This window comes from Hypanus sabinus, chromosome 5 (genome assembly GCF_030144855.1).
Source record: "Hypanus sabinus isolate sHypSab1 chromosome 5, sHypSab1.hap1, whole genome shotgun sequence".
Classification (NCBI taxonomy): Eukaryota; Metazoa; Chordata; class Chondrichthyes; order Myliobatiformes; family Dasyatidae; genus Hypanus; species Hypanus sabinus.
In genome coordinates, this window is record NC_082710.1 from 149,062,208 (window position 1) to 149,083,742 (window position 21,535).

General features: G+C 47.0%; 1 protein-coding gene across 1 annotated transcript in view; it reads left to right on the top strand.

Moving 5' to 3' along the window:
* The first annotated feature begins 10,589 nt into the window (after window positions 1-10,589).
* psmb8a (proteasome 20S subunit beta 8A) overlaps window positions 10,590-21,535 on the top strand; it is a 32,785-nt gene continuing 21,839 nt past the window's right edge. The window contains exons 1-2 of the mRNA XM_059970599.1: window positions 10,590-10,774; window positions 21,026-21,170. Of these exons, the coding sequence (XP_059826582.1) occupies window positions 10,637-10,774; window positions 21,026-21,170 (283 nt within the window). The 5' untranslated portion in view covers window positions 10,590-10,636. The remainder of the gene's footprint in view (window positions 10,775-21,025; window positions 21,171-21,535) is intronic.

Below are 21,535 nucleotides of genomic sequence, written 5' to 3' on the forward strand. Positions count from 1 at the left end.
ACACCGTCCAATCACACACACTCCCGAGGTAAAACACCGAGGTTCTGCATGAACCGGACATCGAGGTCGTCCTCTCGGCCTGCGCCGACGATGTACTCCTCATGGTGACAGATCCCAGTGGCCTGTGGAGGATGCGCGAGTGTCAAGAAGTTTTCTCGGCGGCATCCTCCGCTAGGATCAACTGGGCGAAATGTTCCGGACTCTTAGTGGGTCAGTGGCAGGTGGACTCCCTGCCGGAGGAGATGAGAGCTTTTGAGTGGAGCACCAGGCGTCTCCTCTGTCTGGGGGTCTACCTGAGTCCTTCTGAGGAGACCTGGCTGGCGAACAGACAGGACCTGGAGACGAAAGTCATGGCCCCGCTGGGGCGCTGGTCAGGCCTTCTCAGAGTGCTTTCCTATCAAGGCAGAGTGGTCGTCATAAATCAGCTGGTGGCCTCCATGTTGTGGTACCGGATGGTCACCTTGGCCCCTCCTGCCCCCTTTGTGGCAAGAATGCAGAGGAAGTTAGTGGACTTCTTCTGGGGTAACAGAAAACACTGGGTCTCCACAACGGTCTTAAGTCTCCCAGTGGGAGAGGGCGGATAATCACTGGTGTGTGTACATACGCGACTGGCGGCTCTGTAGAGATTCCTGTACGCCGAGCACCCTCCCAGGTGGCACGTGTTGGCGACATTCTTCCTCCGGAGATAGCAGCACTCTGTCTTCACGAAGATATGCGGCGGGCGACAGCTGTGCTGCTTTGCGGAGTCTGTCTGGCTTCCATCAGGACCTGCTGAGAGTCTGGAACGTGGTTGCCTCAGGTTGGGAATCCCCTCCTCTGGCAGAGGGCGGAATCCTGGCCAACCCTTGCCCTACCTCAAGGGATGTCGGTGCGGCTAAGGGGTGTGGACCAACTCAGGCTGAGCTGCTTGTTGGGTCCAGGCTCCGCAATCTTATCCGAGAGCCAAGTCCACACAACTTGAGCCGTCTCTCCTCGACACCCACAATCCTATTCAGGGATGCAAGTAGGAGGTACCTGTTTGGGCTGCTGCTCCACACCTTCCACTTCCCAGCCCTTGTCCACCGTCCCGGCACGCCATGGTGTTCAGTCTTTCCACCTCGAGGTGAGGAGGGTCCCCACTGGAAGTCCCTTTACGAGGGGGTTCTTCCTGTGTACCTGGAGTGTGCAAGGCTGCAGCCCCTTTTTGAGTAATTGCCTGGGCTGCTTCTCGCCTTCTGGTTGCATTTTAGCCCCACCCTATTTATATACGGTCATCCAGTAAGGAGGGGGCGCGGAGGGATGACGATGTCCTTGTCAGCTGGCTCCTGGGGCTGGCGAAATCAGCCATCTGGGGGTCTTGGAAACGGGTGGCAGGAGGATCTGCCCGGGAAGACTGCCTGGCAATGTTGAGGGGGTATGTTCATGCCCGGGTAAATATTGAGAAGGAACACGCACAGTCCACGGCGACCTTAGAGGCAGGCCGGGACTGTTGGGCTCTGTGGGGGGTAATTGCCATCATTGACAGAAATGGAAACATTTTGGTTTAATGTGTATTGTGGATTTGCAGTGTAGTAATTGTTTTAGTCACTGGTTTGTATATATAGCACTGAAATTATAATAAAGATATTTTGTATAATAAAAAAGGGGTAAAGCACAGAGTGAACCTCCCTCCACACGGTCTCATCACACACTCCCGGGGTGAAACACAGAGTGAAGCTCCCTCCACATGGTCTCATCACACACTCCCGGGGTCAGACACAGAGTGAAGCTCCCTCCACACGGTCTCATCACACACTCCCGGGGTGAAACACAGAGTGAAGCTCCCTCCACATGGTCTCATCACACACTCCCGGGGTCAGACTCAGAGTGAAGCTCTCTCCACACTGTCTCATCACACACTCCCGGGTTGAAACACAGAGTGAAGCTCCCTCCTCAGGGTCTCATCACACACTCCCGGGGTGAAACACAGAGTGAACCTCCCTCCACACGGTCTCATCACACACTCCCGGGGTGAAACACAGAGTGAAGCTCCCTCCACATGGTCTCATCACACACTCCCGGGGTCAGACACAGAGTGAAGCTCCCTCCACACGGTCTCATCACACACTCCCGGGGTGAAACACAGAGTGAAGCTCCCTCCACATGGTCTCATCACACACTCCCGGGGTCAGACTCAGAGTGAAGCTCCCTCCACACTGTCTCATCACACACTCCCGGGTTGAAACACAGAGTGAAGCTCCCTCCTCAGGGTCTCATCACACACTCCCGGGGTGAAACACAGAGTGAACCTCCCTCCACACGGTCTCATCACACACTCCCGGGGTAAAACACAGTGAAGCTCCCTCCTCATGGTCTCATCACACACTCCCGGGATAAAACACAGAGTGAAGCTCCCTCCACACGGTCTCATCACACACTCCCGGGGTGAAACACAGAGTGAATCTCCCTCCACACGGTCTCATCACACACTCCCGGGATAAAACACAGAGTGAACCTCCCTCCACACGGTCTCATCACACACTCCCGGGGTAAAACACAGAGTGAAGCTCCCTCCTCATGGTCTCATCACACACTCCCGGGGTGAAACACAGAGTGAAGCTCCCTCCACACGGTCTCATCACACACTCCCGGGGTGAAACACAGAGTGAATCTCCCTCCACACGGTCTCATCACACACTCCCGGGATAAAACACAGAGTGAAGCTCCCTCCTCATGGTCTCATCACACACTCCCGGGGTGAAACACAGAGTGAAGCTCCCTCCACACGGTCTCATCGCACACTCCCGGGGTCAGACACAGAGTGAAGCTCCCTCCACACTATCTCATCACACACTCCCGGGATAAAACACAGAGTGAAGCTCCCTCCTCATGGTCTCATCACACACTCCCGGGATAAAACACAGAGTGAAGCTCCCTCCTCATGGTCTCATCACACACTCCCGGGGTCAGACACAGAGTGAAGCTCCCTCCACACTGTCTCATCACACACTCCCGGGTTGAAACACAGAGTGAAGCTCCCTCCTCAGGGTCTCATCACACACTCCCGGGGTGAAATACAGATGAAGCTCCCTCCACACGGTCTCATCACACACTCCCGGGGTGAAACACAGAGTGAAGCTCCCCCACAATGTCCCATCACAGATTTCAGAGTGACCCTCCCTTTACGCCTAAACCTCAGAGCATGTAAGAGATTTCCACCATTTGTCTGATGCCAGGAATGTGTGAAGGGCCAGTGTGAAGGGAACTGCACTCTACCTCTAAACCCTCGCTATTTACTCTTCAGTAATGTCCCTTCAATCCATTTTAAAACCTGAGGGTTACTGTACAGTTCTGGTCACCCCATTAAAGGTAGGATTTGGAGCTGTGGAAAAGATGTGGAAAAGGTGCAGAGAAGCTGTCTGAATTAGAGGACATGCCTGTAAGGAGAGGTTGAACTTGGGCTGTTTGCTCCAGAGTGTTGGAGGCCGAAGGGAGACTTGATAAAGGTTTGTAGAGTTATGAGAGGGTAGAGATGTTTTTCCCAGAGTGGAAATGTGAAACACTGTGGGACATAAGTTTGAGGTTAGAGGGGAAAAGTTTAACTGATATACAAGGGTTAGTACTTCAGCAAGGCCTTTGACAAGTACTGCATGGGAGGTTGGTTAAGTCACTTGGCATTCAGGATCTGGTAGTAAATTTGATTAGTTCAGGGTTCCCAGCCTGGGTCCACAGGATTAATGGTAGGGGACTATGCCATAATAAAAGTTGGGAACATTAGCTTTGTGGCAGAAGTCACAGAGTGGTAGTTGATGGTTGCCTCTCTGACTGGAGGCCTGTGACTAGTGGTGTGCCATGGGGATTGGTGCTGGTCTCTTGTTGTTTGCCATCTATATTAACAACCTGGATGTCAATGCAGTAAACTGGATCAGCAAGTTTGGCGATGACACCAAGACTGAGGGTATACTGGACAGCGAGGGAGATTTCAAAGCTTGTAGGGGAATCTAGACCAGCTGGGAAAATGGGCAGACAAATGGCAGATGGAATTGAATGCAGGCAATGGTGAGGTGTTGCACTTCTGGAGGGCCAATCACGGTAGGCCTTTCACAATGAGCAGTAGTGCACTGAGGAGTGTGGTAGAACAGAGGGATCGGATCTGGAAATACAAATCTATAATTCCTCATACGTAGATAGGGTCATAAAGAGAGCTTTTGGTGCATTGGCCTTCATAAATCAAAGTATTGAGTACTGGAGATAGGTTGTTGTGTAAGACATTGGTGAGGCCTAATTTGGAGTGTTGTGTGTAGTTTTGGTCACCTACCTACAGATAAGATGTAAATAAGGTTGAAAGATGGCAGAGAAAATTTACAAAGGAGTTACCAGGATTTGAGGATCCGAGTTATAGGGAGAGGTTGAATAGGTTAGCATTTCATTCCTTAGAGTGTAGGAGAATGAGGGGAGATTTGATAGAGGTGTACACAATTATGAGGGGTGTAGATAGGGTAAATGTAAGCAGGCTTTTTCCACTTATGTTTGGTGAGACTAGAACTAAAGGTCATGGGTAAAGGGTGAAAGGTGAAATATTTAAGGGGAACTTCACTGGGCAGTAGAGTGTTCAGTTTCTACATTTAAGAGAAATTTGGATAGGTACATAGATGGGGCGGGATATGGAGGGAGGGTGCTATGGACCAGCTGCAGTTCAATGGGACGAGGCAGATTATTGGTTTGACTAGACTAGATGGGCCAAACAGCCTGTTTCTCAGCTATAGAGTTCTATGATTCAAAGTCTTTTTGACACACCTGGGAATTCATTGCCAGACGTGGTGGAGGAAGCAGATTTCAAAGTGAATTTAAGAGGCCATGAGACAGGCACATAGATCTGCAGGCAACAGAGAGATATGGCCACCGTGTAGTAGAAGGCACAGGTTTGATTTGTCGCGGACATTCTGGGCTTGTTCCATGCTGAACTGTCCAATGTCCTATCTATACCTGATAGCTGAAAGCTCAGAATTTCGGAGTCTGAAATAAACTCCGGTGAAACGGAGACACCTCTTTTTCCCTTATTAGGGAGAGGGAGAGCCTGTGGTATGTCGAATTACCGGGTGAACGAGTAATCTTTGGGGCACCGCAAGTCTGTGTCTTTATTGAGTGTTCAGTTGGGGGTGGTGCTGATACTTTTTTTGCTGGTGGGGGAGGAGGGTTCTTGCTTTGTTGATGCTTACGCGTGGGAGGGGGAATTAGAGGGGCTTTGGGGTTCTAACATTTAACATTCATTCTTTGGGGCACTCCTCTGTTTTTATGGACGGTTGCGAAGAAAAAGTATTTCAGGATGTAGATCGTATACATTTCTCTGACATTAAATGTACCTTTGACATCTATTTGAAATGTGGTGACTGTCTGTTTACGGTTGACACTAGTTTCACAATGAGCGGGTTACAGTTGAGCGTCCGGTCATGTGCGAGGAGCGGAGCTAACCTGTACACGCCGATCCTGCCCGGCAACTGATGACAAAGCAAACTCCGGCTGCTCATTGGCTGATAATGTCTGGCAAACTTGCTGTTTGCACCGTGTGCGCGCATGGAGACGGGGGCAGCTGTGAGAGAGTTAAACGCGTACGGGGGCAGGTGTGAGAGAGTTAAACGCGTACGGGGGCAGGTGTGAGAGAGTTAAACGCGTACTGGGGCAGGTGTGAGAGAGTTAAACGCGTACTGGGGCAGGTGTGAGAGAGTTAAACGCGTACAGGGGCAGGTGTGAGAGAGTTAAACGCGTACAGGGGCAGGTGTGAGAGAGTTAAACGCGTACAGGGGCAGGTGTGAGAGAGTTAAACGCGTACTGGGGCAGGTGTGAGAGAGTTAAACGCGTACAGGGGCAGGTGTGAGAGAGTTAAACGCGTACAGGGGCAGGTGTGAGAGAGTTAAACGCGTACAGGGGCAGGTGTGAGAGAGTTAAACGCGTACGGGGGCAGGTGTGAGAGAGTTAAACGCGTACGGGGGCAGGTGTGAGAGAGTTAAACACGTACGGGGGCTGCGAGTGTGAGAGAGTTAAACGCGTACGGGGGCAGGTGTGAGAGAGTTAAACGCGTACGGGGGCTGCGAGTGTGCCCTGTGAAACGGGCAGGTGTGATATAGTAACACATGTACAGAGTCAGCGGGTGTGCTCAGGGACAAGTGTGAGAGTGAACAAACCGCTGGGGCTGCGATGTTAACACTTTCAGCGGCAGAACAGTGGGCGGAGTCACAGCCGGTCCGGGGGCGGGGTGGGGGTCAGTGAGATCAGGGGGCACTGAAACTCAGGCAAAACACTGTCACAACCTCAATCATCTCTGAACTCAATGACCACAGACCGTGCTGATTGTACGAGCACCCCGAAAAAAAATCAGCCAGTCCCATTTCGCAGACTGCTCTAGATTTAGTCACAGACACAGACCCGACTCTGACTGGGAGGATTAGACACCCCGGTCCCACTGGGGCCCCTCAGTTCAATTCCCTCAGAGCTCCAAACTCCTGCTCCTATCCCCTATAATCATCGTCCTCCCCTTGCAGACCTGTTCCTCAGGACCTACTTCCCTGGTCACGGCCCCGTCCCTCGTGTCCAGGACCAGGAGATCAGATCGCAGGCCAACGTCCCCAGTCTCCTACTCCCCCTGTCCACCAGTGCCCTACTTCCACCGCTTCTAGTCCACCAGACTCCCGGTTCCAAAGTGCAAAATAAATTTATTATCAAAGTACATACATATCACCATATACAACCCTGAGATTCGTTTTCTTACGAACATTCATAGTAAATACAAAAAACACAATATAATGATCTGGATGATGGGGTGGTAAATTGGATTAGTAAGTATGCCAATGATACTAAGGTAGGAGGTGTTGTGGATAATGAGGTGGGTTTTCAAAGCTTGCAGGGAGATTTATGCCAGTTAGAAGAATGTGCTGAACGTTGGCAGATGGAGTTTAATGCTGAGAAGTGTGAGGTTCTACATTTTGGCAGGAATAATCCAAATAGAACATACAGGGTAAATGGTAGGGCATTGAGGAATGCAGAGTAACAGAGAGATCTAGGAATAACAGTGCATAGTTCCCTGAAGGTGGAGTCTCATGTAGATGGGGTGGTGAAGAAGGCTTTTGGAACGCTGGCCTTTATAAATCAAAGCATTGAGTACAGAAGTTGGAATGTAATGTTAAAATTGTACAAGGCATTGGTAAGGCCAAATTTAGAATATTGTGTGCAGTTCTGGTCACTGAATTATAGGAAAGATATCAATAAATTAGAGAGAGTGCAGAGACGATTTACTAGGATGTTACCTGGGTTTCAGCACTTAAGTTACAGGGAAAGGTTGAACAAGTTAGGTCTCTATTCATTGGAGCGTAGAAGGTTGAGGGGGGATTTGATCGAGGTATTTAAAATTTTGAGAGGGATAGATAGAGTTGACGTGAATAGGCTGTTTCCATTGAGAGTAGGGGAGATTCAAACGAGAGGACATGATTTGAGAGTTAGGGGGCAGAAGTTTAAGGGAAACACGAGGGGGTATTTCTTTACTCAGAGAGTGATAGCTGTGTGGAATGAGCTTCCTGTAGAAGTAGCAGAGGCCAGTTCAGTTGTGTCATTTAAGGTAAAATTGGATAGGTATATGGACAGGAAAGGAGTGGAGGGTTATGGGCTGAGTGCGGGTAGGTGGGACTAGGTGAGATTAAGAGTTTGGCACAGACTAGGAGGGCCAAGATGGCCTGTTTCCGTGCTGTAATAGTTATATGGTTATAATCAATGAATAACCACACCAAACAGAATGGACTAAGGAAAAATGAAATAATAATACAGGATAAACAAGCAAAAACAACTTATTTAATAGTTATAGCTATTCAACACACATAATATATAGAAATCCATGTGAGAAACACCAGAGATATGCTGAATTAAAAATTCAATGTGTACCCTGTTCGTGATGGAACACGGACAGGTTATATCTACATTGTCACAGTAGTAATATCTACAAATAGATTCATCATAAAGTCTACACAATTAAGGCTACACAGCAATGTTAATGCAAATCTTCAGAATTCTAAACACTAGTGGAATAATCTGAAATTTCCTAGCAATTGTGATATGAAAGCGCTTGGCTATGCCTGTTCCACAAGTTTCACCAGCTTGAGCTAAAAAAATACTATATATAGTATTCTCATTCCCCCACTCCCACTGTCCCAGACCGGTCCCCCATTCTCATTCCCCCACTCCCACAGTCCCAGACCAGTCCCCTATTCTCATTCCTCCACTCCCACAGTCCCAGACCGGTCCCCTATTCTCATTCCCCCACTCCCAGACCGGTCCCCTATTCTCATTCCCCCACTCCCACTGTCCCAGACCGGTCCCCTATTCTCATTCCCCCACTCCCACTGTCCTAGACCCATCCCCTATTCTTATTCCCCCACTCCCACTGTCCCAGACCCATCTCCTATTCTCATTCCCCCACTCCCACTGTCCCAGACCGGTCCCCTGTTCTCATTCCCCCACTCCCACTGTCCCAGACCGGTCCCCTATTCTCATTCCCCCACTCCCACTGTCCCAGACTGGTCCCCTATTCTCATTCCCCCACTCCCACAGTCCCAGACCGGTCCCCTATTCTCATTCCTCCATTCCCACAGTCCCAGACCGGTCCCCTATTCTCATTCTCCCACTCCCAGACTGGTCTCCTATTCTCATTCCCCCACTCCCACTGTCCCAGACCGGTCCCCTATTCTCATTCACCCACTCCCACAGTCCCAGACTGGTCCCCTATTCTCATTCACCCATTCCCACAGACCCAGACCGGTCCCCTATTCTTATTCCCCCACTCCCACAGTCCCAGACCCATCCCCTATTCTCATTCCTCCACTCCCACTGTCCCAGACCGGTCCCCTATTCTCATTCCCCCACTCCCACTGTCCCAGACCGGTCCCCTATTCTCATTCCCCCACTCCCACTGTCCCAGACCCATCCCCTATTCTCATTCCCCCAGTCCCACAGTCCCAGACCCATCCCCTATTCTCATTCCCACACTCCCACTGTCCCAGACCCATCCCCTATTCTCATTCCCCCACTCCCACATCCCAGACCAGTCCCCTATTCTCATTCCCACACTCCCACATCCCAGACCAGTCCCCTATTCTCATTCCCCCACTCCCCCAGTCCCAGACCCGTCTGCTATTCTCATTCCCCCAGTCCCACAGTCCCAGACCCATCCCCTATTCTCATTCCCGCACTCCCACTGTCCCAGACCAGTCCCCTATTCTCATTCCCCCACTCCCACTGTCCCAGACCCATCCCCTATTCTCATTCCCCCACTCCCCCATCCCAGACCAGTCCCCTATTCTCATTCCCCCACCCCCACTGTCCCAGACCGGTCCCCTATTCTCATTCCCCCACTCCCACTGTCCCAGACCCATCCCCTATTCTCATTCCCCCAGTCCCACAGTCCCAGACCCATCCCCTATTCTCATTCCCACTCTCCCACTGTCCCAGACCCATCCCCTATTCTCATTCCCCCACTCCCACATCCCAGACCAGTCCCCTATTCTCATTCCCCCACTCCCACAGTCCCAGACCGGTCCCCTATTCTCATTCCCCCACTCCCACTGTCCCAGACCGGTCCCCTATTCTCATTCCCCCACTCCCACTGTCCCAGACCGGTCCCCTATTCTCATTCCCCCACTCCCACTGTCCCAGACCGGTCCCCTATTCTCATTCCCCCACTCCCACTGTCCCAGACCAGTCCCCTATTCTCATTCCCCCACTCCCACTGTCCCAGACCGGTCCCCTTTTCTCATTCCCCCACTCCCACTGTCCCAGACCAGTCCCCTATTCTCATTCCCCCACTCCCACTGTCCCAGACCAGTCCTCTATTCTCATTCCCCCACTCCCACTGTCCCAGACCAGTCCCCTATTCTCATTCCCCCACTCCCCCAGTCCCAGACCGGTCCCCTATTCTCATTCCCCCACTCCCACTGTCCCAGACCGGTCCCCTGTTCTCATTCCCCCACTCCCACTGTCCCAGACCGGTCCCCTATTCTCATTCCCCCACTCCCACTGTCCCAGACCGGTCCCCTATTCTCATTCCCCCACTCCCACTGTCCCAGACCGGTCCCCTATTCTCATTCCCCCACTCCCACTGTCCCAGACCAGTCCCCTATTCTCATTCCCCCACTCCCACTGTCCCAGACCGGTCCCCTATTCTCATTCCCCCACTCCCACTGTCCCAGACCAGTCCCCTATTCTCATTCCCCCACTCCCCCAGTCCCAGACCCGTCTGCTATTCTCATTCCCCCACTCCCACTGTCCCAGACCGGTCCCCTATTCTCATTCCCCCACTCCCACTGTCCCAGACCGGTCCCCTATTCTCATTCCCCCACTCCCACTGTCCCAGACCGGTCCCCTATTCTCATTCCCCCACTCCCACTGTCCCAGACCGGTCCCCTATTCTCATTCCCCCACTCCCACTGTCCCAGACCGGTCCCCTATTCTCATTCCCCCACTCCCACTGTCCCAGACCAGTCCCCTATTCTCATTCCCCCACTCCCACTGTCCCAGACCGGTCCCCTATTCTCATTCCCCTACCCCCACTCAGCCCCAGTCCGTGTTTTGCATCCTGTCGGTTTCTGTGTCAGAGTTAGTTTCACTTGCGTTTTGTGCGGCGGGACTCTCCGAGGACATGGCGTTAATAGATGTCTGCGGATTTCGGGACCTGGATCTGGACTTCTCGCCTTTCGGAGCGAAAAGTCCATGTCTGAGTGGAAGCGGGGCTTTCGGGGTCGCGGATGGGCAGTTGGCTGTGCCAGTCGGGCAGGACGTGAGTTCTCAGTGTTGGCTCGTCTCGGGCACTCGCACGGCCGCTTCTGGGGTTGGGCTGTGTGGGGAAGTGTACAGAGCATAGTGAATTGCCAGAGTCTATCAAAACGGAGGCTGAATATTAGTTGCAACTGTAAGATAGACTTGGGTCTGTATGTGTGTAAGAGATGGAGTAAGAGCTGTTTGTGTGTGTGGGAGAGGGAGGATGAGAAAGGGGAGGGAGAGGAAGGGGGTGAGGGAGGGGAAGAGGAAGGAGGGAGGGAGAGAAGAAGAGGGGAGGAAGGGGAGAGGGAGGGAGAGAGGAAGAGGGGGAGGGGGAGAGAGTGGGGGAGAGGGAGAGGGTTAAGGAGGGGGAGAGGACGAGGAAAGGTGAGAGGGAGAGCATGAGGAAGGGGAGAGGGAGGGCAGAGAAGAAGAAGGGGAGTAGGAGAGGGTGAAGGAGGGGAGGGGAGAGGACAAGGAAGGGTGAGGGAGAGTGGGAGGAAGGGGGAGGGAGGAGAAGAGGGAGAGGGGAAGAGGAGAGGGGAAGGGGAGAGGGAGGGGAAAGGGGGAGAGGGAGAGTGGAGAGGGAGAGGGGAGGAAGGGGTAAAGGGAGAGGGGGAGGGGATTGGGAGAGAACAAGGATGGGTGACGGAGAGTGGAGAGGGAGATGGGGAGGAGAGGAGGAGGGAGAGGGGTTTGGGGGTAGAGAGATCTCTGTGAATGACAGGACATTTAAAAAGCTGTTGAAGGAGATGAATGTGGATTCCTTATTTCTATTCATTGCAGCACATGCATTACTTCATTATTTTCTGCCATTTCTATCTATTTCTAGATGAAAGACAAAGTTAGCGACCATTATTCTCTAACAGTGGCCTCCAAGGGAAGACATCCTTCCTGTACAGATAGATACAATATGAGGCCATACATGTGCTGGTGAATAGGAATAAGGAATTCACATTCTTTGTTAATTGTATCCGGTGTCCCACTCTGTATTGGTGAGACAATGTGCTGACACGGTGACCGCTACATGGCCAGTTAGCTGTGTTCTGTCTGCCACGACCATCTAGGGTTCCCAAATGCCTGCCATTTTAATTCCCCTCCCTATATCCACACTGACAGTCTGTCGTCGTTTATCACAAGCAACACACACAAACTGCTGGTCAATCAGGGGATAAATTCTTCCTGCATCCAGCTATTTTTTTTAAACCAGGTCTCCTCAACCATTTTTATTCCATAGACCAAACGTTAAGCAAGTGGCACATTTTTCCTGATTGGAAACCCCTGCTCTAAACTGTGGAGAGCCAGTTGACTCAATCTTGCCATCACCACTAGAACCATTCTTGTGAAAATCAATGAATTTCCATCGTTCTTTATGCAAGGAGATACTACACTGAAACAACCCTTCAGCCTGCCAAGCCCATGTTGACCATCATTCACCTATTAATGCTAATCCTACATTAATCCCACTTTTAAAAATTTCTCTCGATAGATTCCATAGGACCTTTCTTTGGCAAGAGGCCAAAATAGTTCATGCTTCTCCAGGTGTAGTTTCCCAAAGGCCCTATTACAACTGCAGTAAGACATCCTTACTCCTGAATCTAAATCCTCACGTAATATCATTGATCACCTTAATGCCCTGCTGCACTGTTGGCCTTCAATAATTGTGTACAAGTAGCCCAGCTCCATGTGAGCATTAAACCATCCCATCACTCCCACTTAGGAAGCACTCTGCCTTTCTGTTCTGTGAGTCAGAGTGAAGAACCTCACAATGTTTCACGTTCTACATTCTTCCCCCCCCCCCCACTGAAACCTCCTGACATCCTCCATCCCATTCACAATCGCACCAATCTTTGTATCATGACTAAACCTGGGAAATACACTTGATCCCTTCAGTGAAATTGTTGATCTAGATTGTGAATCATAAACACAAGAGATTCTGTAGATGCTGGAAATCTTGATCAAACACACACAAAATGCTGGAGGAACTCAGCAAGTCAGGCAGCATCTATAGAGAGGAATAAACATTTGATGTTTTGGGCCAAGACCCTTCATTGTGAATAACTGGGGTCAATGCACAGATTCTCTTTGTACACACTAGTCACAGCCTGAAACACTGAGAAGGAAATAATTATTCCCACTCTTTGCTTTCTGTCTAAACACCAGTTCCCATCCATGTCCCGTTTTATTATTTATTCTATTATTTACTTAGAGATACAGCACAGACCAGAACTTTTTGGTCCAATGAGCCTCGCCAACCAGCAACCTACTTATTTAACCCTAGCTTAATCACAGGACAACTTGCAATGACCAATTAACCTACTAACCGCCACTTCTTTGGAATGTGGGAGGAAACTGCAGCATCTGAAGGGAACTCATGTGTTCACAGGGAGGACATGCAAACTCCTTATAGACAGTTTCAGAACTGAACTCTGAACTCCGATGCCCCAAGCTGTAATAGTGTTGTGCTGACTACTACCTTAGCGTGGCTCTAATTTGTGTGGGGCTTTATCAAAAGACACTAGAAATCCAAGTATGTGGCCTTTACTGGTTTCCTTTATTTTATCCCACTAGTCACATTCTCAAAGAACTCCAGACTTAGTTAAAAAGAATTTCCCTTTCAAAAATCCATGTTACCTTCCATTTCAGTGTGTTCTGTTGTTTAATTCTTCATTCATGTTTATAGAATTTTCCCTACTACTGTATTGACATCAGTCAAACAAGTTGGTTGTGTCCAGTTTCTCTCTCCCTCCTTTCTTAAATAGCTGGGACATTTTATTTCCTGCCTAGTCCACAGAACTACACCTGCACCTGTAGAAATTTTGGAGATAAATAGACTATCCATTCACCTAAAAATGCCTTTCAAAGTTTCTGTCATAGTCATGGACATAGAGATCACAGGAATAGGCTCATCAGCCCAACTTAGCCCATGCCCACTCAAAATACCCATCCTGTTAAGCCTTTCCTATCCATATACCTGACCAAGTGTCTTAAATGTTAATGAACCTGCCTCAACCAGTTCCTCTGGCAGCTTCCTCTGATGACACTCAGTGTGAAGAGATTGCCCCCAGGTCCCTACTAAATCTCACCTTAAACCTATGCCCTCTAGTTCTTAATTCCCCAAACTTTGGTGCACATTTACCCTATCTATGCTCTTCATGCACTTCCTTAAGATCACCCTTCATTCTCCTACACCCTGATGAATAAAGTCCTAACCTGCTGAACCTCTCTCCAAAACATATCTTGAATCGCAGAAAAATCCTTAAATTTCCTTTGTACTCTTCCCAGTTTAATGGCACCTTTTAATAGCAGAGTGACCAAAGTAGGCGGGGGACCAGCATTCTGGCAGACAGGTTTGCCACTGCAACACGGATGTGTTTAAACTAAGTAGTGGGGGGGGAGGGGATGAACTGGAAATATAAGGATGGAGTTAAAGGGAAAGTGAAAATAAGAAAAGTTAAAAAGGGCAACAGAATCAATGGAGTAGAAAGCTCAAGAAGAGATCATACAGTATGGCCAAGTGAATAGAAATTGATATGAAAGGAGAGGGGAGTACCGACTTAAAAGTATTATATATGAATGCACGAAGTACGAGGAATAAAGTAGATGAGCTTGAGGCTCAGTTGGAAATTGACAAGTACGATGTTATGGGAATAACTGAGACATGGCTTCAAGCGGACAGGGCCTGGGAAATGAATATTCAAGGATATACATCTTATCGAAAGGACAGACTGACTGGCAGAATGGGTGGGGTGCCTCTGTTGGTGAGGAATGGTATTCAGTCCCTTGCGAGGAGGGACATAGAATCTGGGGATGTAGAGTCAGTATGGATAGAACTGAGAAATTCTAAGGGTAGAAGGACCCTAATGGGAGTTACCTACAGGCCCCCAAACAGCAGTCTGGATGTAGGGTGGAAGTTGAATGAAGAGTTAAAATTAGCATGTCGCAAAGGTAATGATACAGTTGTCATGGGGGATTTCAACATGCAGGTAGACTGGGAGAATCAGAATGGTACCGGACCCCAAGAAAGGGAGTTTGTGGAGTGCCTCCGAGATGGATTCTTAGAACAGCTTCTACTGGAGCCTACCAGGGAGAAGGCAATTCTAGATTTAGTGTTGTGCAATGAAACGGATTTGATCAGGGACCGCGAGGTAAAGGAACCATTAGGAGGTAGTGACCATAATATGATATGTTTTAACCTACAATTTGAGAAGGAGAAGGGAAAATCAGATGTGTCAGTATTACAGTTGAACAAAGGGAACTATGGAGCTATGAGGGAGGAGCTGGCCAAAGTTCAATGGAACAATACCCTAACAGGGAAGATAGTGGAACAACAATGGCAGGTATTTCTGGGAATAATGCAAAAGGTGCAGGATCGGTTCATTCCAAGAGGAAGAAAGATCCTAAGGGGAATAAGGGGCAGCCATGGCTGACGACGGAAGTAAAGGACAGGATAAAAATAAAAGAGAAGAAGTATAACATAGCAAAGATGAGCGGGAAACCGGAGCACTGGGAAACTTTTAAAGAGCAACAGAAGATAACAAAAAAGGCAATACTCCAAGAAAAAATGAGGTACGAAGGTAAACTAGCCAAGAATATAAAGGAGGACAGTAAAAGCTTCTTTAGGTATGTGAATAGCAAAAAAATAGTTAAGACCAAAATTGGGCCATTGAAGACAGAAACGGGTGAATTTATTATGGGGAACAAGGAAATGGCAGATGAGTTGAACAGGTACTTTGGATCTGTCTTCACTAGGGAAGACAAAAATAATCTCCCAGATGTAATAGTGGCCAAAGGAACTGGGGTAAAGGATGAACTGAAGGAAATTTATATTAGGCAAGAAACAGTGTTGGATAGATTGTTGAGTCTGAAGGCTGATATGTCCCCGGGACCTGATGGTCTGCATCCCAGGGTACTTAAAGAGGTGGCTCTAGAAATCATGGATGCATTGGTAATCATTTTCCAATGTTCTATAGATTCAGAAACAGTTCCTGCTGATTGGAGGGTGGCTAATGTTGTCCCACTTTTCAAGAAAGGAAGGAGAGAGAAAACAGGGAATTATAGACCGGTTAGCCTGACGTCAGTGGTGGGAAAGATGCTGGGTCAATTATAAAAGAGGAAATTACGACACATTTGGATAGCAGTAGAAGGATCAGTCCGAGTCAGCATGGATTTGTGAAGGGAAAATCATGCTTGACTAATCTTCTGGAGTTTTTTGAGGATGTAACTATGAAAATGGACAAGGGAGAGCCAGTGGATGTAGTGTACCTGGACTTTTGATAAAGTTCCACGTAGGAGATTAGTGGGCAAAATTAGGGCACATGGTATTGGGAGCAGAGTACTGACACGGATTGAAAATTAGCTGGCTGACAGGAAACAAAGAGTAGTGATTAACGGGTCCCTTTCGGAATGGCAGGCTGTGACCAGTGGGGTACCACAAGGTTTTGTGCTGAGACTGCAGCTGTTTACAATATACATTAATGAATTAGATGAAGGGATTAAAAGTAACATTAGCAAATTTGCCACTGACACAAAGCTGGGTGGCAGTGTGAAATGTCAGGAGGCTGTTATGAGAATGCAGGGTGACTTGGACAGGTTGGGTGAGTGGGCAAATGTATGGCAGATGCAGTTTAATGTGGATAAATGTGAGTTTATCCACTTTGGTGGCAAGAACTGGAAGGCAGATTACTATCTAAATGGAGTCAAGTTAGGAAAAGGGGAGGTACAATGAGATCTAGGTGTTCATGTACATCAGTCAATGAAAGCAAGTATGCAGGTACAGCAGGCAGTGAAGAAAGCTAATGGCATGCTGGCCTTTATAACAAGAGGTATTGAGTATAGGAGTAAAGAGGTCCTTCTGCAGCTGTACAGGGTCCTGGTGAGACCCCACCTGGAGTATTGTGTGCAGTTTTGGTCTCCAAATTTGAGGAAGGACATTCTTGCTATTAAGGGAGTGCAGTGTAGGTTCACAAGGTTAATTCCCGGAATGGCGGGACTGTCATATGTTGAAAGATTGGAGCGACTGGGCTTGTATACACTGGAATTTAGAAGGATGAGAGGGGATCTGATTGAGACATGTAAGATTATTAAGGGATTGGACACGCTGGAGGCAGGAAGCATGTTCCCGCTGATGGGTGAGTCCAGAACTAGAGGCCACAGTTTAAGAGTAAGGGGTAGGCCATTTAGAACAGAGATGCGGAAAAACTTTTTCACCCAGCGAGTGGTGGATATGTGGAATGCTCTGCCCCAGAAGGTAGTGGAGGCCAAGTGTCTGGATGCATTCAAGAAAGAGTTAGATAGAGTTCTTATAGATAGCGGGGTCAAGGGATATGGGGAGAGGGCAGGAACGGGGTACTGATTGTGTATGATCAGCCATGATCACAGTGAATGGCAGTGCTGGCTAGAAGGGCCGAATGGCCTACTCCTGCACCTACCGTCTATTGTCTATTGTTTAAAACTAAATACGATATTCCAAATTTGACTGCAAATGCAGTGGAACTTCTCAAGTTGACATTGTGGGCTAAAGGAGCTGTTTCTGTGTTCTATGATTCTATGACTCTTGCATTTTCTCATACTATTAACATCTCTTCCCTCACTTCTACTTTGTTTTGGTTTAAGACCATACCTTTGCATTGCATGATATCATTCTCAACTCAATGTAAAATTTTATCTCTTGGACACTCTTCCTTATAAAAGTCCCTTGCATCAAAATTAATAATTAACTGTTACTCCTTAATATTTTGATCTGGAACATTACTGTATTGAAAGGCGGAGCAGTTTCATAGACTAAAGACCGACCCATTCTATTTCTCGTGTACTTATCTGTGATCAAATGGCAGAGCAGACTTGATGGGCGAAATGGCCTAATTCTGCTCCTATGCCTTATGGTGTTATGGTCCAACATCTAACTATTGTTTACTCTAATACTTCATGTCTTGCTTACTCCTCAATATTTGGAGCTTATCACTGCCCTGTGTAAAATTAACAATCTGTTTCTCACACTAGTTACCCGCCAAGGAAGGCACTCTTCCAATGAAAAAAGCCCTCTCTCCTGCAGCACATTTCCAATGATTACTCATCTTATTTACTGCTCTGTAGTTACTGACAATAATCTAGAGTTTGCCATATTCAAGGTCTCTTTTGTTCATATTTCCCCTGACTGTAAAGGGTTTGGATGGGGTGGAATTTGTTAAGTGTGTCCTGGTGAGTATTGTGAGACTGTATGTGGATGGTCCTACCACAGAAGGGACCACTTGATTTTATCTTAGGAGATGACTAAAAACCCTTTCAGTATTTTTCTTGCCCACATGGACAGCAATTTGGATGTTCCCCTTTCCCAGTAAGTGAGGATGTGGCAATGTAGGGCCAACCTAAATCTTTCAAAATTTTGAGTTCTGAGTTAAGGCAAAATGATTTTGTCATACCAAATTAGTTTATCTTCATAAGACCCCTGTTCTTATCTTAAATACTTATGATGAGAACCACTAGTAATGGCTCCTGTGAAGGTGTGGACCATTTTCATCTTTGTCCATTGGTGTTATTGTGGTGAAGATTCTTGCATGGTGCTTCTTGCTAAACAGCAATAATTCCAGTATTGATCTCTGTCGCAGACTTCCAATCAGAAAACTATCTTTCTGCCATGACCCAATTTTGGATCTAATTAGCCAGCCCACTTTGAATCCCATGAGTCTCCACCTTCTGAACCAGCCTAGCACATGGTGCTTTGTCTAAAACCTTGGTAAAGTCCATGTGATACCACCTCTGCCAACATGGATCCACAAACCCTTTGCTTAATAGTATTGGTCCATGGCATTAAAAAAAAGGGTTGGGAACCCCTGCTCTATATCCTACCTTCGTCTCTCTTCTTGGTTACTTCCTCAAAAAATTTATTAAGATCAGTTGGATAGGATTGCCCTGCACAAAACCAAGATGACTGTCCCTGATCAGTGCTGCCTTTCCAAGTGAATCGAAATCCTTTCCCTAAATCCTTACCAACCTCTAGATACTTGTCATCCCTGTTGTCCCTTATTTCCACTTTCCCAAACCTATCACATGCTTCCTTTTTTCCTGATCAAACCTTCAATATCCTTTGCCATCTTTACTGTTCACCCCTACCAGAACATGCTAATCCTGAACTCTTGCTAATTCTCCTAAAAGACTCCCACTTATCTGCTGTTGTTTTATCTCCAGGGATTTGCTCTTAATGTACTTTGGAAAAATGCATTAACGCTACTAAATGTATTGACCAAATGACACTAAGAACTTAAAGAGTTTTGTATTGTGTTTTTTTCTTCTATGTATATATTTTATTATGAATAAAGTTTATTTTTGAAATAAAGAAATCTCTTTTCGTCAGGTCTTCTCTTGCACCATGGAAATCAGCCCTACCCAATTCAGTACCTTAACTTAAGGATCAACTTCATCGCTTTCCATAATTACAGTACTTTTAAACCTACCAGTAACTTCCAATGACTTACCTGCCAACATTTCCATCACCTGCCGAATGTCATGTGGCCCCTTCTGTGGTAGGAATATCCACATATTGTCTTACTGCTCACCAGGACATACTTAACAAATTCCATCCCAAACAAACCCCTTACAGTGTCAATGTTAAAATGACAGCAAATGTATTATCAAAGTAGAGTACAAAGAGTGATTGATAAGTTCATGGCCTAAGGGAGAAGGAGTCAATTTTAGAAAACCTAGCACATTAATTTTTCAACATAGTCCTACATTTACACACTTAGTTCAGCGGTCGTGGAGCGTACAGATCTTGGACCTTCAGAAAGTGTCCACAACAGGGGTGATTGATAAGTTTGTGGCCTAAGGTAGAAGGAGATGAGTTATACAGCTCTCGTTACTTGCACATGCAGTTCAACACTTTGAGTGATTATGCAGAAAGTTTGAAGTTAATAACTCATCTCTTTCTACCTTAGGCCACGAACTTATCAATTACCCCTGATGAGTTATTGTGGAATCAGTTCAGAATAGTGGAGAGTAATGTTATCCATGTTGGTTCAGAAGAATCACAATAAGAATCAGGTTTAATATCTCTGATATATGTTGTGAAATTCATTGCTTTACGGTAGCAGTACATTGCAATACAGAGTAACAAAAGCTATAAACTACAATAAGAAGTATATGTATAAACAATAAATTAAGTAAGTAGTGAAAAAAGAGAGGGAAAATACTGAAGAAGCATTCATGGGCTCATTGTCCATTCAGAAATCTGCTGGTGGATGGGAAGAAGTTCCTGAAATATTCTGTATCTCCTCCTTGATGGTAGCAATGAGAAGAGGGCAGGTACTGAGTTATGGGGGTCCTTAATGATGGATGCCACCTTTCTGAGTTATCAACTTTGGAAGACGTCCTGGATGTTGGGAGACTGGTGCCTGTGATGGAGCTGGCTGGATTTACAACTTTCTGCAGCATTTTCTGATCCTGTACAGTGGTCCAGATGCCAGACACTGATGTAACCAGTTAGAATGCTCTCCATGGTACATCTGCAGAAATTTGCAAGCGTCTTTGGTAACATACCAAATATCCTCAAACTCCTAATAAAATATAGACACTGTCACACCTTCTTTCTAACTGCATCAATATGTTGGGCCCAGATTGATCTTCAGAAATGTTAGCACCCAGGAACTTGAAACTGCTCTCCCTTCCCACTTCTGAACTTACCCTTCCTGAAATCCACAATCAATTCCTTGGTCTTATTGATATTGAGTGCCAAGTTGTTCTGCAACACCATTCAACCAGTTAATCTATCTTGCTGGTTCTGACTGTTCCTGAACCTGGTGGTGTGAGACTAAGGCTCCTGCACCTCCTGCCCAGTGGTAGATCAAGGAAAGAGCATGGCCTAATTAGTAATGGAATCCCAGTCAATATTGGAGAAGCTACTGTAGCAATCTTATTCTTACATCTTTCTGCAATTTGCTTAGCTGTCTGTTGCTCTAATTCCTGCCATATATCCCCAGCAAAGTGATTGTCCCTCTTTTATTCCTAAATTCTACCCATATGGCCTCATTGAATAGTCCTTCAAGAATATCCTGTTTAAGTAGGAGAAAAATTTGATGGAAAGTAAAATTCTTGGAACGATGGGAAAGTACGAACTGATCAGAATTATAATTGGTGTGAATGGCAAGCAGAAAGACTACGTGGCTATGTGGATCCTACTGTATTTGTATTTAAATATAGATCTGACAATGGTGATTAATATTCTTATCAATTTACTATAAATCTGAGTAAGGCTCTTTATACTTATCGCTTTCAGCCCGTGGAATTCCTGAAGTCATACAGTGAAGGAGAAGAAGGAATAAGAATAAAGATTAACCATGGAACAACCACTCTGGCTTTTAAATTTAAACATGGAGTGATTGTGGCTGTGGATTCCAGGGCCTCAGCAGGAAATTACATTGGTGAGTCCAAATGATTTCAATTGTCTTAACAACCTGTTTCAGTTCCAGAATAACATATCAGTAGAAATACTTTTACTACTTTGTTAACAGATTAGAAAGTGATTATCAGTGTTTCTAATTCCAAAGAAATACATTCAATTTACTCTATGTAATTAGGGAAAGATGAAATCTGCTTGATTCAAGTCAAGTCAAGTCAATTTACTTTTATTGTCATTTCGACCATAACTGCTGGTACAGTACATAGTAAAAATGAGACAACGTTTTTCAGGACCATGGTGTTACATGACAGAGTACAAAAACTAGACTAAACTATGTTAAAAAAAACAACACAGAGAAAGCTACACTAGACTACAGACCTACACAGG